The sequence below is a fragment of the Palaemon carinicauda genome, chromosome 44 (genome assembly GCF_036898095.1).
Source record: "Palaemon carinicauda isolate YSFRI2023 chromosome 44, ASM3689809v2, whole genome shotgun sequence".
NCBI classification, from domain to species: domain Eukaryota; kingdom Metazoa; phylum Arthropoda; class Malacostraca; order Decapoda; family Palaemonidae; genus Palaemon; species Palaemon carinicauda.
In genome coordinates this window covers 36,675,011-36,689,035 of record NC_090768.1, presented here as the reverse complement: position 1 = coordinate 36,689,035, position 14,025 = coordinate 36,675,011, and the positions used below count along the sequence as shown (strand labels likewise).

General features: G+C 39.7%; 1 protein-coding gene across 2 annotated transcripts in view; it reads left to right on the top strand.

Moving 5' to 3' along the window:
* Stt3B (catalytic subunit 3B of the oligosaccharyltransferase complex) overlaps positions 1-6,348 on the top strand; it is a 42,096-nt gene extending 35,748 nt beyond the window's left edge. Inside the window, exons 14-15 of one of the 2 annotated variants that reach the window (XM_068366442.1) lie at positions 656-676; positions 3,833-6,348. In XM_068366442.1, the coding sequence (XP_068222543.1) occupies positions 656-676; positions 3,833-3,913 (102 nt within the window). In that variant the 3' untranslated portion in view covers positions 3,914-6,348. The remainder of the gene's footprint in view (positions 1-655; positions 677-3,832) is intronic. The other variant, XM_068366443.1, reaches the window with a different exon arrangement.
* The last annotated feature ends 7,677 nt before the right edge of the window (positions 6,349-14,025 follow it).

The following is a 14,025-nucleotide window of genomic DNA, read 5'->3' as shown; positions in this document are numbered from 1 at the left end:
CACTTGAGATTAGCATAATAATTTACACAGTTTGATGTTGTCAATTATTATCTTTTATCACACACTATAACCATCCAGCTTCAAAGGGATTTTGTCATCAAACTAAATACAAGGACACACTTGCTTAACCAACGATTCAATAAAGCAGTGTCCAGTGCAATAAGTGAAAAGGTTTTTTGTAGTTTTAGGGCTGGAAACAATCCTCTTTGGTAAGACAGCTTAGTGCAGAGATTCTTTGGTTGTATCCTTAAATTTACTATTAACTTTTCAAGAGGAGTAAGTGAAGGTTTTTGTGTGATATTTTTTCTTTAATTACCATAGGTATGTGTTTTCTGCTTGTGAAGTTTGAGGTTTTTTAATGGGATATTACTCCATTTGAAAAGAGTACCCATACTTTATTTTGTTCTTATTGATGTTGAAACTTCTTTACATTGCAGTATGTTTGATTAAACATTTATTACCCCTTGTGACTGTGGTGTGTGCTTTAATATGCTTTAATCTTCAGCCTGCATGTTTTATGGCATTGCAAATTATCATGATTTTATCATTATTATCATTACTGTTTTCATGATGTTTATTCTTCCATACGTTGATATGCAAAACTTTAAATAGAGCATAACTAATGGCTTGTTTACTTTTGCCTTGCATTCATCAGGAGCTATATAGCGATCATGATGTGAGTAACGTGTAAATATGCATCGTCAGAGGGATTTTTTTTTGTGTGTAGATATAGCATGAATTACGTAAAAACTTTAAATTGATGTTGTGTAGATTTTGACAATATGAGTGGAATATAATGTTTTGATTAAATCAATGTTTTAAAGAGCCTACTGTTTTTATGTGAGCTTTCAACTTTCTTCTCACACCCTGTTCCTTTTTTCTTCAATTTAGTTCTTCAGTAATTTGATGTTAGATTAGAGTTGTCCTTCTAGTTGAAATTTTTGTTATGTAACTTTCAGTTTTATACCTTTTTTGTGGGAGCATTCTAGACCACTTGAGAAGTGATTGATAAAGTAGAATGAATGTTTAGCAGAAAAATAAGGTTTTAAAGATATTGCATGACATTATTTCTATAAATCTCCCTTGGAGATCATATCTCTCTCTTGTAGCTGGTTAAATGCTGACACTTACCCTAAAACTAAAAGTTTCCCTCTCTACTTGTAATACCTCTGCTCTTCTAGTTTAGTACTTGGATCATATGGCAGTACGAAAAGTAGTAACCAAACTGGAAGTCCTATAGCAGAAAAGTTTGTAGATCACCTAGATCTTGATTCAGTTTTTTATTATTTAACCTTAGGTTCTTCAGTGTATGTGAATTTTGTTGTTAAATGTAGAGAACATCTGTTCATATCTATGGTTATGGAAGTATCTGATATGCAGAAACGCTATTTAGCTGGTGATTCAAACCATGACAAAATCGGTCAGGCTCATATCTTGTAAACATTTTCTGGAGAGCAGTGACGATAGGTGTCAACCTACTTAAGTTGGCATTCTATAGCATAAATAACAAAAAGATGAAGATAGAAGTAACTAGAAATTACAATAGAATGCTTAAAAAAAAATTTCCTTGTGACTACATGAACGGATGTGTGTCATTGGATTCTCATAGGGTTAAGTACTTTGCCTATATTGGTAGTCGTCAAATTATGATGGAGATAAGGACTGAGAGACGTCATGTAATTTGATCTGGACGTATTTCAAACTTAAAAAGTGAAGTTTCCGTTTATTTATTATGCTGTCATGAGACTGTAATAGTCTTGGTCATATTTTATCAATATTTTCTGACTGTATTTCATTATTTAATTTTGTTGGTTCATAGGATATCATAAAAAATATTTTTGTGATCTATTTTTCAATTTAGGAAGCATTTTAACAATTACCAATTACTGACTTTTTTGTTTACCTTTGGTTGTGATCAGCTACTGTATCGAGAGAATTCACACAGACAAATAAAAAGGAGTATCGTTTCTATAATTTCTTAATTTACTCAAAATATCTTCATGATGAGTATTACATCAGCACAAGTATGTTAATGTATAGGATATAGTTTTCATACATGTTTATAGCCATTATTATAAGTTATCATCGAATACGTTTTCTCACTCTTTCTGTGTATGTGTATGGGTAGTTAATTTTTAAAGCTTCATACAGTAATTAATTTAGCTCATTAAGTCTTCACATTTCTTTAGACATAATTGTGTTTAATTGTGATTTATTAAAGAATGTATATACCGGTATTCTATTTTTCAAATTTGAGACCATTTCAATAATCAACAATTACATTTATTTTACTTTGGTAGTCATCAGCTGAACTCAAGGTCAAGCCCCTGTATTGCGATTATGCGCGCATACGAAATATGTGAGCATCGTTTATATAACTTCTTAACTTACTCACAATATCCTTGTTATGAATATTATATCAGCACCAATATGATATAGCCTCTATTATTAATCATAAGAATCTCTCTCTCTCTCTCTCTCTCTCTCTCTCTCTCTCTCTCTCTCTCTCTCTCTCTCTCTCTCTCTCTCTCTCTTTTTTCCTTCCTGAAAAAGGTGGAGAAAACTAGACTTTGATAACTACATTTGAAGATTAAAATAACACCTGCAATGTATTTGGAATATGACGAGAATGACGTTCGTATAACAAGCCATATCTCATGCATATTTATTATTCATGATACAAATACAAGTGAACCTTCTAGTTTTATTACTTGCTAGTCAGTCTTTCAGCAACTTTCAGAGTAAAATACCTGTAACCTGTTGTAACTATTTTTTTTTTCCCAATTTTCTCAGCTTAATGTTTTGGAAACTGGAATATTTCTGGGTTTTAACTTATATTTATTTACTGTTTTTTTTTTTTTTTTGTATTTTCCATTTAAGTTGGAGTCATAAAGAAAAGAAATCATAGATATCTCTATTGACAAAACTGTGTTGAGAATGAGCTTGTACTTAGATGCCTGACAAACGGGAAATGCTTGATGCTGTAAAAACTGCCTTGACTCAGTATACAAGCTGAAAGGCAGTACCATATTTTTCAGACTAGCAATCAATTCACTGTTAAGAATTAAAAACAATTAAAAAGGTCATCGAACTTTACTTTAAGAAATACCAGTAAGGTAGGTAGGCTGTTAAAAACACCATCACTACATTCTTGCATTTCATTTACAAAGGCTAAGCATAAAAGGTGTATTATAACCGAGTCAAAGGCATCACTTGATTAGTCTTAACCAGTCTAGACTTACTATCAGATTGTAAATATTTTTATCTTAATCTTAAAGGTCATCACTGGCATTATTTTCTTTTTAATACTGTATGTGTACTTGTCAAAAATTAGGAACAATTTAGTGTATGTATATGAAATTTACAGCACTTTCAAATGCATTGGAAGGATGATGATTGTCCTGTACCTTATGCTGTCAGCACTTATTCAATACATAATTCTATTGATTAGTCAGTTAAGTATTGCTATGTTTAACTGTTAGTGGTTTTAATGACTTGATAAGTGTCTGTGAGGGGATAATTATATTTAAGCATTTAAAAGTTATGTATTATCAGTTTTTGTGGTTTAAAAATTCTGCTCTTAATTGTACTATATCGCAGTTTATTTCTATTTTTGTTGGGAAATTATGAAGTTTATAAAACCTAACTGCACTTATTTCATATACAGATGTTAGGACCAGAAGTAATTACCAGTTTCGGTGATGAAAATGATATTGAACTGTTGAGTTTTACTTAACACATGTGAAAGGCCTCTAAAAACTTATAAATTTTTTGTCTTGGGACCAAGGAGTGTCATAATTTAATACATTTTTTTTTTCTTCCGTTTCTGCAGACAAGCAAGAAACGCCGCGGAGCTATCAAGAATCGGCCAGTAGTAGTAAAGGGTCACCGACCCAAAGCAAAGCCTACTTAGTGTTATCATGTATAATAATTTTTTTTTTTTATTGTTTTTGTTACTTTCTGAGCCTGTGAAATTTGTTACAGTATTTTGTTTTGTAAATGTTTGATTTTTGAATCAGGGGTTTAGATTTCTCTTAAAAATTCTTAATATATGCAACCAGTATGAGGAAGGCGAGTTGTATTATTCACCAATAAAGGAGTGTGGTGAAATGTGTTTTATTATTTGTAAATTCCCAAGGTTCCTCCAGTTTTGTAAGGTAGGTATAAGGAAAGAATAATTTTGTTTTCATTCCAAATTGCTCTTAATTTATTTCCCATGTAACATGAAAACTTGTACTATATTAGTACTATATACAGTACTTTGTAATGGTATAGTAACAAATGTTTAAACACTTGAGAATGTTTTACCCATTGTGAAATTAATAATATTTACATATGTAGGTTATTAGCAGATTTGTTATAATTAACAATTTTATATTGACAACCATTTGCCTGATATTTGCAAATGAATGAATATTCTATTCTGTACAGTATAAGAAATAAGTACATTTTATTTTTCATCTAGCCATGCTCTGTTTTCTTTAACAGAAAGAAGCTGATCAGTGTACAGCATTGCATACTTATTTATGATCAAAATTATTTTGCAGGTTTGCTGAAGGCAAAAGTTATGTTTTACTGATTTTCTGTTCCTGTAATGTAACAGATGCTATGCTTAGATATATTCGCTGGACAAACACTTTGATGATTGATAGTAAGTTTATGAGCCATTTTGATGAAGCACAGTATGTATTTGCAGTGTTTAAATAAAGTGTGTGCCAGATTTGCGAAGATGATATAGAAACCTAACTGAATAGATCTACTCTAACTGTTTATTCACTTATCAGGAATCATGTTATAATATGTTCTTTTGTATGATGGATAAAATTTCTTGACATTATAAATGTAGTAATGTTTTCCCAAGGAAGGACTGCAGGAATAGTCATGCCCTACTTAGTAGTAGAATAGGGTTTGTAGCCCAAAATATTGATTTTATTACAACTGCCATTCTTTAATGATGAGGATTGTTCATTTAACATGGTCTCTGGCTCAAATAGTACTACCCTCACCAGATGTAAAATTTGTTGATTGATTGTGATTGGGAATTGATTGTATCAATATATATATTTTGTATATTTTAGGAAGTCACCAATTTTGTACAGTGTTAGGCTGCATCCAAATAGGTGGATATTTGGCTGGTGCACAAAAGAGCTTCAACCTGCTCCTAATGCATCAGCTTTATTGTTGATTATTTGTGTGCAGCCTTAGTATTTTGCTATAGATATATATTATTACATTCCAGTACTGTATTATAAGAAACAGTTGTGGCTTGAACTCCATATGAAGTACAGTAAACCAGAAATTTGCGCTCTCACATCCTGTGTTGGTAGAAGATTGCCTTTTGCAATAAAGGTTATGGCTTCAAATTTCTCTTCGGCCAGTGGAATATTTGGTTCTGGATATAAATAAGAGGTGGGGGAAGGTTGTTTTAGTATGTAATGTATATAAGATGTAAAGTTGTAGTTATTAATGATTTTAGTATCTGTTTTCAAGCTTCATTTACTTATAATTTCAAGTGATGTTGATTCATTACGTTTTCAAAAACTAAGATGTAACAGGTTTATAAATTATCTTCTGTGTTTTGTAGAAGAACTACCATAAACACTGTGTTGTGGCCTTATACATTGATAATAAAATGTTTCAGAAACATTTTCAAAGACAGCATAGCAGTTGTTCTCAAATGTATCCAGCAAGAGCATGGGAATTTAGTGTGGCAATTTTATGACAGCTCATGATCTTTATAATGGGGTTGAATTTACTGCACTTGGCTAAACAAAATTATTTTGCTTACCTAGCAATTCATTGATTTGTATCAGTGTTTTATTATGGTAGTTTTATATGGAAATGGAAAAAAATTGATAATATATATAAGTTCATTACATTTTATGAATTTTCATGGATTTAGATGAGTTTGGTTACGGTTTACATTGACAGAAAGAAAAGACCAAAATCTGATACTTAAAAGCAGTATATATGTGTTCAATTCTCTAACACCCATGAATTCTGCAACCTTTCTATGATTGTGTACCAAAATATATCAAAAGGAAGGAAAAAACCATAATAGAACTTCCTTCAGTGCTTTGTAATACATACTAAAAAACTATTGGGAACTGAGGTAACATTGAACATTCAAGTTTTTCATATTTCTCCAAATGTGTACCATATACAACATTCTTGTTCTTGAATATCAGTAGATACAATGGTTATGATTGTCAATAGATGTACTGCTAATCATCATAAAATCTACATGGAAGAGGTAATGACAATTAAACTATTTTATGAAGCCCAATTGTGATTGCTTTGTTTATTTTAGGTTTTATTGTTTGCTTTGAAATAAACTGTTTTAAGAAATTTAATATTTTTCTTCTTAATCCATTTCTCGGAATTTTGAAGAGAATTTTTTTTTTGTTCATTTTTTTCATGTGATTGTTTAAATACAGAGACTGAAACTACCAAATAGCTTTCTAAACTAGAAGAGGAGGTTGTCAGCAAGATATACCTTTCTTGTCAAGGTAAGCCCCCAGCCTAGACAATTAAATACTCGAGTTACTTTGAAGCAGGTGTTTTTCCAACTATGAACCTCTCACCTTCACTTAAACCATCTTAATTGATCTGTAATTTCAATAGAGATATGATTATATACTTTAGTGTGTAATTGTATGGTTTTATTCATTGATTTTTCAAATTTACACTTTCAAATTTTATTCTCAGAGGAATATAAGTTGGTCTAGTGCATATCTGTGTAACGGGTCACAAAGTTGATACTGTATAGAGTTTCCTCAATTTTTATGCAGTAACTATTTTTTTATTGTATACAGTACTGTGCATGTTTCTCGTCACATCTGCGTTCACTGACTTTGTACTTGCTCCTGATTTTGTATTTTTAGTTTTACTAGTGGATATTGATTTTATGTAGTATTCATCTCCTTTAGAAAAGGGCCCTCACACTGCAGAATACTTAAATGGAACTATAGATATTTTTGCATTGTTCCTTTGCTCCTAGCTGTATTTCTTTCTGTCTTTGTTTTTCGTAAGTTCTCTTTGGTCTTCCTATTTAACTGTACAGCTTCTATAACTATACTATACTGTACCTTAATTAAATTTTCACCCTTATTTATGAACAAAGACTTGAAGTTTTGAGAGACATAGTGTATCCATGAAATGTGACTCGCTGTTGTGACTACTTTGTGATGAAGTGTAATATGCAGAAGAGTGTGTTACTTGGTTAATTTGACATGTTTCCATATTTGATTATTTCTCTTGGTCTGTAGTATTATAACCTTATGAAGATACCAGAACTGACATCAGTATTCAAGGAACTAATCATGACTTTTGTATCTGACTAAAGGACTTTTTAACATTGTTGAGACAGCAGTAACAAGAAATAAAATTGACCATTTTAGAGATTTGTAAAACTTGTGCAGAGTTTTTTCTGAGATTCAAAATTTCTTGTATTCGATTTCTGACTAAAGATGATAAGTTAATGGACTGTGTTTTATATCAGAAAATTATCTGAATGAGATAAGTATTAAATGCTCCGGGGAGAAAATAACCATTAATTCTGGGTGATATGAAATGTCAGAAAAGCATACTTGAACATTGAAGATAGAAATCCAAGGTCAATAGTGTTGTTATGCTTAATTATTAATGACAATTGAATAGCACTGTAATCTTTTTGCTCCTACACGCATGCAAACCTGTCCTTTAGAGTAGGTAATATTTTCAGAGGAACTAAAGTGATGGGATGAACACGGCTGAATAGTCGCAGAAATTCGAGCATAGTTTGGACACTGCATTGTTTTATGGTTAAAATATGGTTTGATCCACCCACTCTGCACGATAAGGGTATGGTGGCAATTATCCCCATATACAGTGTAGATCATGGCGGCCTGTTGAGCAGCAGTACAGTATGCTTTGAGGAGTGGGAAGGCTAATTCTTCTCCATTGTCATTCTAGACAAAGCCCATGATAATACCATAGAGACTGTTTATCACTTTGCGGTGCTTTTCAAGTTAACTGTTCTATGAAGCTTTGGGGTATACACCCCTAGCTTGGTCCCAGTATGATTCAGGAGCAGGGGGAACTCAGATTGACATCAGGAAGTTTATTCAGAGTTGGTAGAGTGCGAAGTGATTACCAGATGTTCTTCCTTGCAGACCGCTAATGACGAGTGACTTGAGGAAGGTTGCTCTCATTATAAGCCTTCCTTAGTATGGCAGGTAGGCCCTCGATGTCCTTTTTGAGGAAGCTAGTAGCTAAGGCTACCTCGCCCCGGTCTCCCCAGTGCCAATGTCCAAGTAACTACAGTGTGATGCCAGTGCAAGTGACCTCAGTGGTGATCCCCGCAATATACCTGAAGCCCAAGAAGGCTGCTACACCTGTGGTTATGTCGGTGATGGTGCAAAAGGGAAAAAGAAGGTTCCCACACTGTGGTTGTAATGCCTAAGCCTGAAAATGGGAATAAGAAACCGCATGTCTGTTAAAACCTGTGCATGTAGCCTCAATGCCCATGACCCCTGTTCATGAACAGTGAATACAGTATGGCTGCTTAACAGGAAGGGATATGTCTGTTGATGTATTTTGATAATTGGCTGATCCTGGCCTTCTCCTGAGAGGCAGTTACTACAGGATTGAGATTTGTTTGTTGCCTTTTGTCACAATCTGGGGATTATGATAAATTGGGGGAAGTTGAATTTCATACCTAAGCAGAGGTTGAAGTACATGTGTAAACTGATAAACATGGCAGCAGCAAGGTTTCCATCAGACGATCAGATCAGTAAGCTCAGAGACATAGAGTAACCATTTCTTTCCAAGAAAGTACTCCCAGCTTAGTGGAAAGTACTCACAGCTTGGTGCCGGAAGAGTCCTCTTGGCCACCTTTCCTAGCTGGGGAAGCTCATTCATACGGGTATCTCCACCAGAGAGCCCTTCAGTGGTGGTTAAAGTATCACTTGTCAGCCTCCAATGGTCACCACAAACTATCCTCTTCTAATGTAGCAGGAGGAAAGGGCTGATCTTATTTAGTGCCTGTTCAAGAAAAACCTTACAAAGGGAGTCCCACTTGACTATCCTACCTCTGGACAAGCATCTGTTCTTGGATGCACCAAAAGACGGGGGTGACACGCTGGCAACCTGGTGTCCTTAGGTGTGTTGTCAGTGGAAGAAAAATATCTGCATCAATGAATGCAAAATGCAAGCAGTGTTTCTAGCTCTGCAAGTTTTTCAAAAAATCTTTGAAGAGGAATGCATTTGTGTTGATAAGTGACGCCACCACCATAGAGCCTACGTCAACAAACAAGGGGTAACGGTTTCACTTCCTCTTTGTAAGTTGACGAAGCAGATGCACATTTGGGTGGTATACAAGGCTGTGGAGTTGTCACTCGGTTACATTCCTGGTTGCCATGGATAGGTTGTAGGGTCAGAGTGCTCTCTACATCTTGCATAGTGGAGAGGCTTCTTCCCTTGTGGGAATCACCCAGGAGCCAACCTGTTTGTTACAAGGCTAAACAGCAAGCTCCCTACGTTTTGTTTCCCCGTTTCAGACCCATGGACAGTGTTCAAGAACACTTTCCAACACCCATAGGATTATCTGGACGCCTACAATTGTTCTCCGTTCAGCCTGATTCGCCAGTGGGTCAACTGAGTATTGATCATGCCAGGACTTTGGATGACCTGGTGGCTCTCAAATGCCAATTTCCCCTGGGAACTACCTTTATAGACTACCCTTCTCTCTCAACTTGCTCCTCCTTAGCTACAGTACTACCAATCCGTGAAGTCTCTTGCACTTCGCAGTTGGAGATTATCCAGCATCTCATCTGAGAGAAAGGCTTTTTGCAAGGTCTTTACAGATGTCTAGATACCTATGGCAGTCCTTTGCAGCTGTCTACTAAGAAAAGTAACCATCTCATGCAGTTGGTGTTGTAGAGTGGCTACTTCTCCAGTTAGAGCATCTCTATACCCAGACCATGAACTTCCTCATCATCCTTTGCCAAGAAAAGCAACTTTCAGTCGCGGCTGTAAAGATTATCGCTGAGCCTTTAGTACAGTCTTTTGACTGGATGGCATAGACCCTTCATTCTTATGGGAGTTGTCTATGCTAGTAAGGAGTTTTGAGCAGTCATGCTCACCTTGATACCTCAGACCCTTGAAGAGAGACGCAACCCTTGAAGAGAGACGCAACCCTTGAAGAGACGCGATCCTTGATTTCCAGGCTTACATGAGCCTTTGAGGTCATCAGACAGATCTGACTCTCCAGTCTGTCATTTTGATAGCCTTAAGATAAGTAAAGAGATGAGGCGAGTTGCACAATAACCCATCCTGAGGGTTGGAAGGTCTCCTTTAGTTTTGTGCTAGAGTTCGTGGCCAAAACCCAGAACCCATCAAAACATGACCCCAGGCTAGAGATTTTCTATATCCCATCTGTCTGTGAAGCATTGGGAGAAACTTTTGTGTCCCATGAGTGCTTTGCAGTGCAGTTCGAAGAGGACTTGACATCTTAAGCCTTAGTGTCAGCTCATTTACTCATTTTCTTCTCCTTATTTAGGGATGAAGCATTGGAAACATTACATGCTGGATCTGGCATTGATGCTGGTGTACTACATTTCTGAGCACTTTTTTTTAGACTGGATTTTCCCATTACAAAGGGGAAGGATGGTGGAATGAATACCTATATATGCCAGACTATTCTCGTGGTAAGTTTAAAAAAATAAGAAAAAAATTGTTACTTGATTATTTACATCCATAGAATATTTACAAACTATAAAGTTAAATATCACTAAAAAGCTTGTTCGTTCATATAAACTGAAAAAATATGTTTTATTTGAAATTGCTGTATTCTCGCAAATACCTCTTTAGTAACTACACTTATTTCATTATCACATGTAAATTTATATATATATATATATATATATATATATATATATATATATATATATATATATATATATATATATATATATATATATATACATCTATATACATATATAATATAATATATATATATATATATATATATATATATATATATATATATATATATATATATACATATATATATATATATATTTGTTCCGACACAATATACTCACCGAGAACTACTTTCTATAGGAGAGTCACTTGACCTCTCAATCTCGACCAAGATTCTCCCGCGTTACCCCCTATCTCGCTCCATATAGTTTCTACCCCCGCCGCCAGGATACGCCCTGAGGGCAGGATCAGGGCAGGTCACTGCCTTCCCGGGTCAGCATCCTCATTAAGTTCTTGGTCGTGAGATGTGTAACATCTCACTCTCTCGCTTAACTCTCGATCCTTTGGCGCGTTGTGTTTCCATGTGTTTCCAGTGTGGGGACTTGTGTTTTTCTGCGTAGTGCGTTTTCGCAAAGTGTTTTCAGTACGTCCCCCTTGCGTATATCCAGTGTTCTTGTAAGTCGATAGTGTTGGCCCTTCGTGTGCGAACGATGGAGCATGTGCGTCGTTGGCCTGGTCCTAGAGCCGGAAAGTCGTGTGGGGCTTTCCTCTCTAAGCCAGAAGTGGACCCTCATTCCCTTTGTTCCACGTGCAGGGGTAAAGTTTGTTCCTCCTCGGACACGTGTCCGGAGTGCGTAAGTTGGGACGGCATACAGTGGGTACGATACAGTACCAAGAAGAAGAAGTCGTCTAAGCGTTCCCCCAAGAAAGTGAGTGGCGTGTCCTCTTTACCGTCGGTCAGTGATCAGTCCGACGAAGCCTCGGCCTCTCCGTCTCCTTCGCAGAGGAGTGGGCAACGAGCCCCCAGTGTTATAGTTAGCCATAGTGTTCTCCCCGGTGAACCCAGTGTGAGGGAGGAACCAAGGGCTGGCCCCTCTGGAGAGAACGGAAGGGCCGCTAGTGCTTCGGGGGAATCGGGCCACGTGGCAGGGGATCACGCTTCCTCAGAAGACCCAGTGTGGGGCAGTGTTGCTATTTCGGAGTCCCCCCCGCCCTCGTGGGCCGGTGTGTCGGGCTCTCCCCCTCCAGAGGACAACCACGCTAGAGTTCGCCGCCCGAGTAGCGATGCTTTCGGGTGGAAATTGCCGAAGACTCCGGGGAGGTCACCACTAAGGATGGACGTGTCCCTGGGCCCCTGGCCTCCTAGCAGGGATAGAGTAGAAACAGTGCCCTCGATCTCTACAGCAGTTCCCGAGGACTTCCTTCAACATCCTGTCTCGGACGATCGACGGCGAAGAGCTTCTCCCGCCCATCACTCGAGCAGCCGTTACGCGAGGAACGTGGCGCCCTCAGACTCTTCGGAGGCAGATTCATCCTCCGGAGGAGAACTCAGGGAGAAACGACACCGGAAGAGAGAGCGGGCGAAAAGCGATCGTTCCCGCTCCAGGTCGAGGTCGCGGCACAGCAGGAAGCGCCCCCGCTCTCACTCCCGTAAGTACAGGAGGGATGTCTCTCCCGGCGGCGAATGGGTCTACGTCCCTTCAGGAGAGTCCAGAAGGCACCGCTCTCCAGACTCTCGGTCCAGTGAACGAGCCTCTAGGTTGTCGCTACCTACGCACAGCCTAGAACCGCTCGACCTGCCACGCAGGAAGGACCTCGCTCTTAGGCACAAGTCCTCGAGGCCTCCGGTTCACCCCGCCCAGCGGGGGGAAACGCGCTTCCGAGAAGGCAGCCCGACCGAACCAGCCCAGCTGGGGCGGTCGTCGAGCAGGAAGGACCGGTTCCCGTGGTCGGGTCATCCCAACGGGACCGTGTCCTCCTCTTCCAGAGCCTTGGGGCAGTCGAAGGTCCTCCCGGAGCCGGTGACTCCCGCCCTACGGCGAGACCCACCCGCGTACGGAGCGCCCTACGGTTACGGGTCGACCTCCCTGGAACCAAGAGGAGAACGCCCTGTCTACCGTCCAGGCACGGCGCCCCCACGCCAAGCCGAGGCCTCGGCCGACGGAGGCGAGGCTTCCCCGTCGGAGGACTCCGCCTACAGAAGGGTGGTAGGTCTCATCAGAAGGCTCCATGGGATTCCAGAACCCTCGGCTCCTAAGGTGAATGCCTGGAGGTCGAGCCTCCTGAGATACACTCACCGTGACGCCCTGCCGAAGTCCTCCCTGGCCCTTCCTCTCGCCCCAGACCTAGTACTGGGACAAGAATACATTGATAACTTGGTGGCCAGCAGTGCGGAGGCCCCCAAGTCCCAGAGTGCCTCCAAACTCCTTCAAGGTCTCAAACCACAGGGCAAGGTTTATATTCCGGAAGGACGGCGCCCAGGTCCCTGTAGGGTGGACCCAGCCTTGGACATCCTGGGACAAGGCGGCTCGGACGAAAGGGCCTCTTCAGCCCCTGTGTCCTTCTCACCCACTGAAGCCGCCATGATGGAGGAGATGTCAAGAGATCTTGTGAACGTCTCCTCATGGCTGGACTGGTGGGCCTCCACGTTGGTGAACGTACGAGCCTCCACAGACCCCGACGATCCTGAGCAACAAGGTCTCCTGACGGACCTTCTCACCTCCGGGGGGAAAGCCCTCAAGGTTATGGCTTACCAAGCACTCTCCTTGACGGCCAACTGGGTCCTTAGAAAGCGGGACACAGTGCTTTCTAAGTTGGCAAGGAAAATCCCGGACAGAGAGGCCCGAGTGGTTCGTAGCCTACCCCTAGGAGGTGAGTCGCTGTTTCCACTGAAGGAGCTAGAAGTGCTAATGGAGAAGGTGTCCAAGAGGAGAGAGACAAACGCCCCCAGACAAACACCCTCCAGGAGGCCTCCTTACAGGAGATCAGTCTCGGATAGTGCCGTGACTCCTCAGGCCACCCCCAACTCTTCGAGGAGGGACGCCCCCTCCTCCTCCTGGACAACAACCCCTCAGCCCTCCCGCAGGGGAGCTCCAGCTTCTGCCAGCTCCTTCAGGTCAGGTTACTCCGCCTCGAAGAGAGGCAGATCAGGCCGCCCCTCTAGGCGAAGGTAGAGGGAGAGGCCCCCTACTCCCGCCCAAGCCTCGGGTTGGGGGATGCCTCAGACCTCATTGGCAAGCATGGAAAACGAATGGGGCGGATGCTTGGACGGTGTCCGTCCTG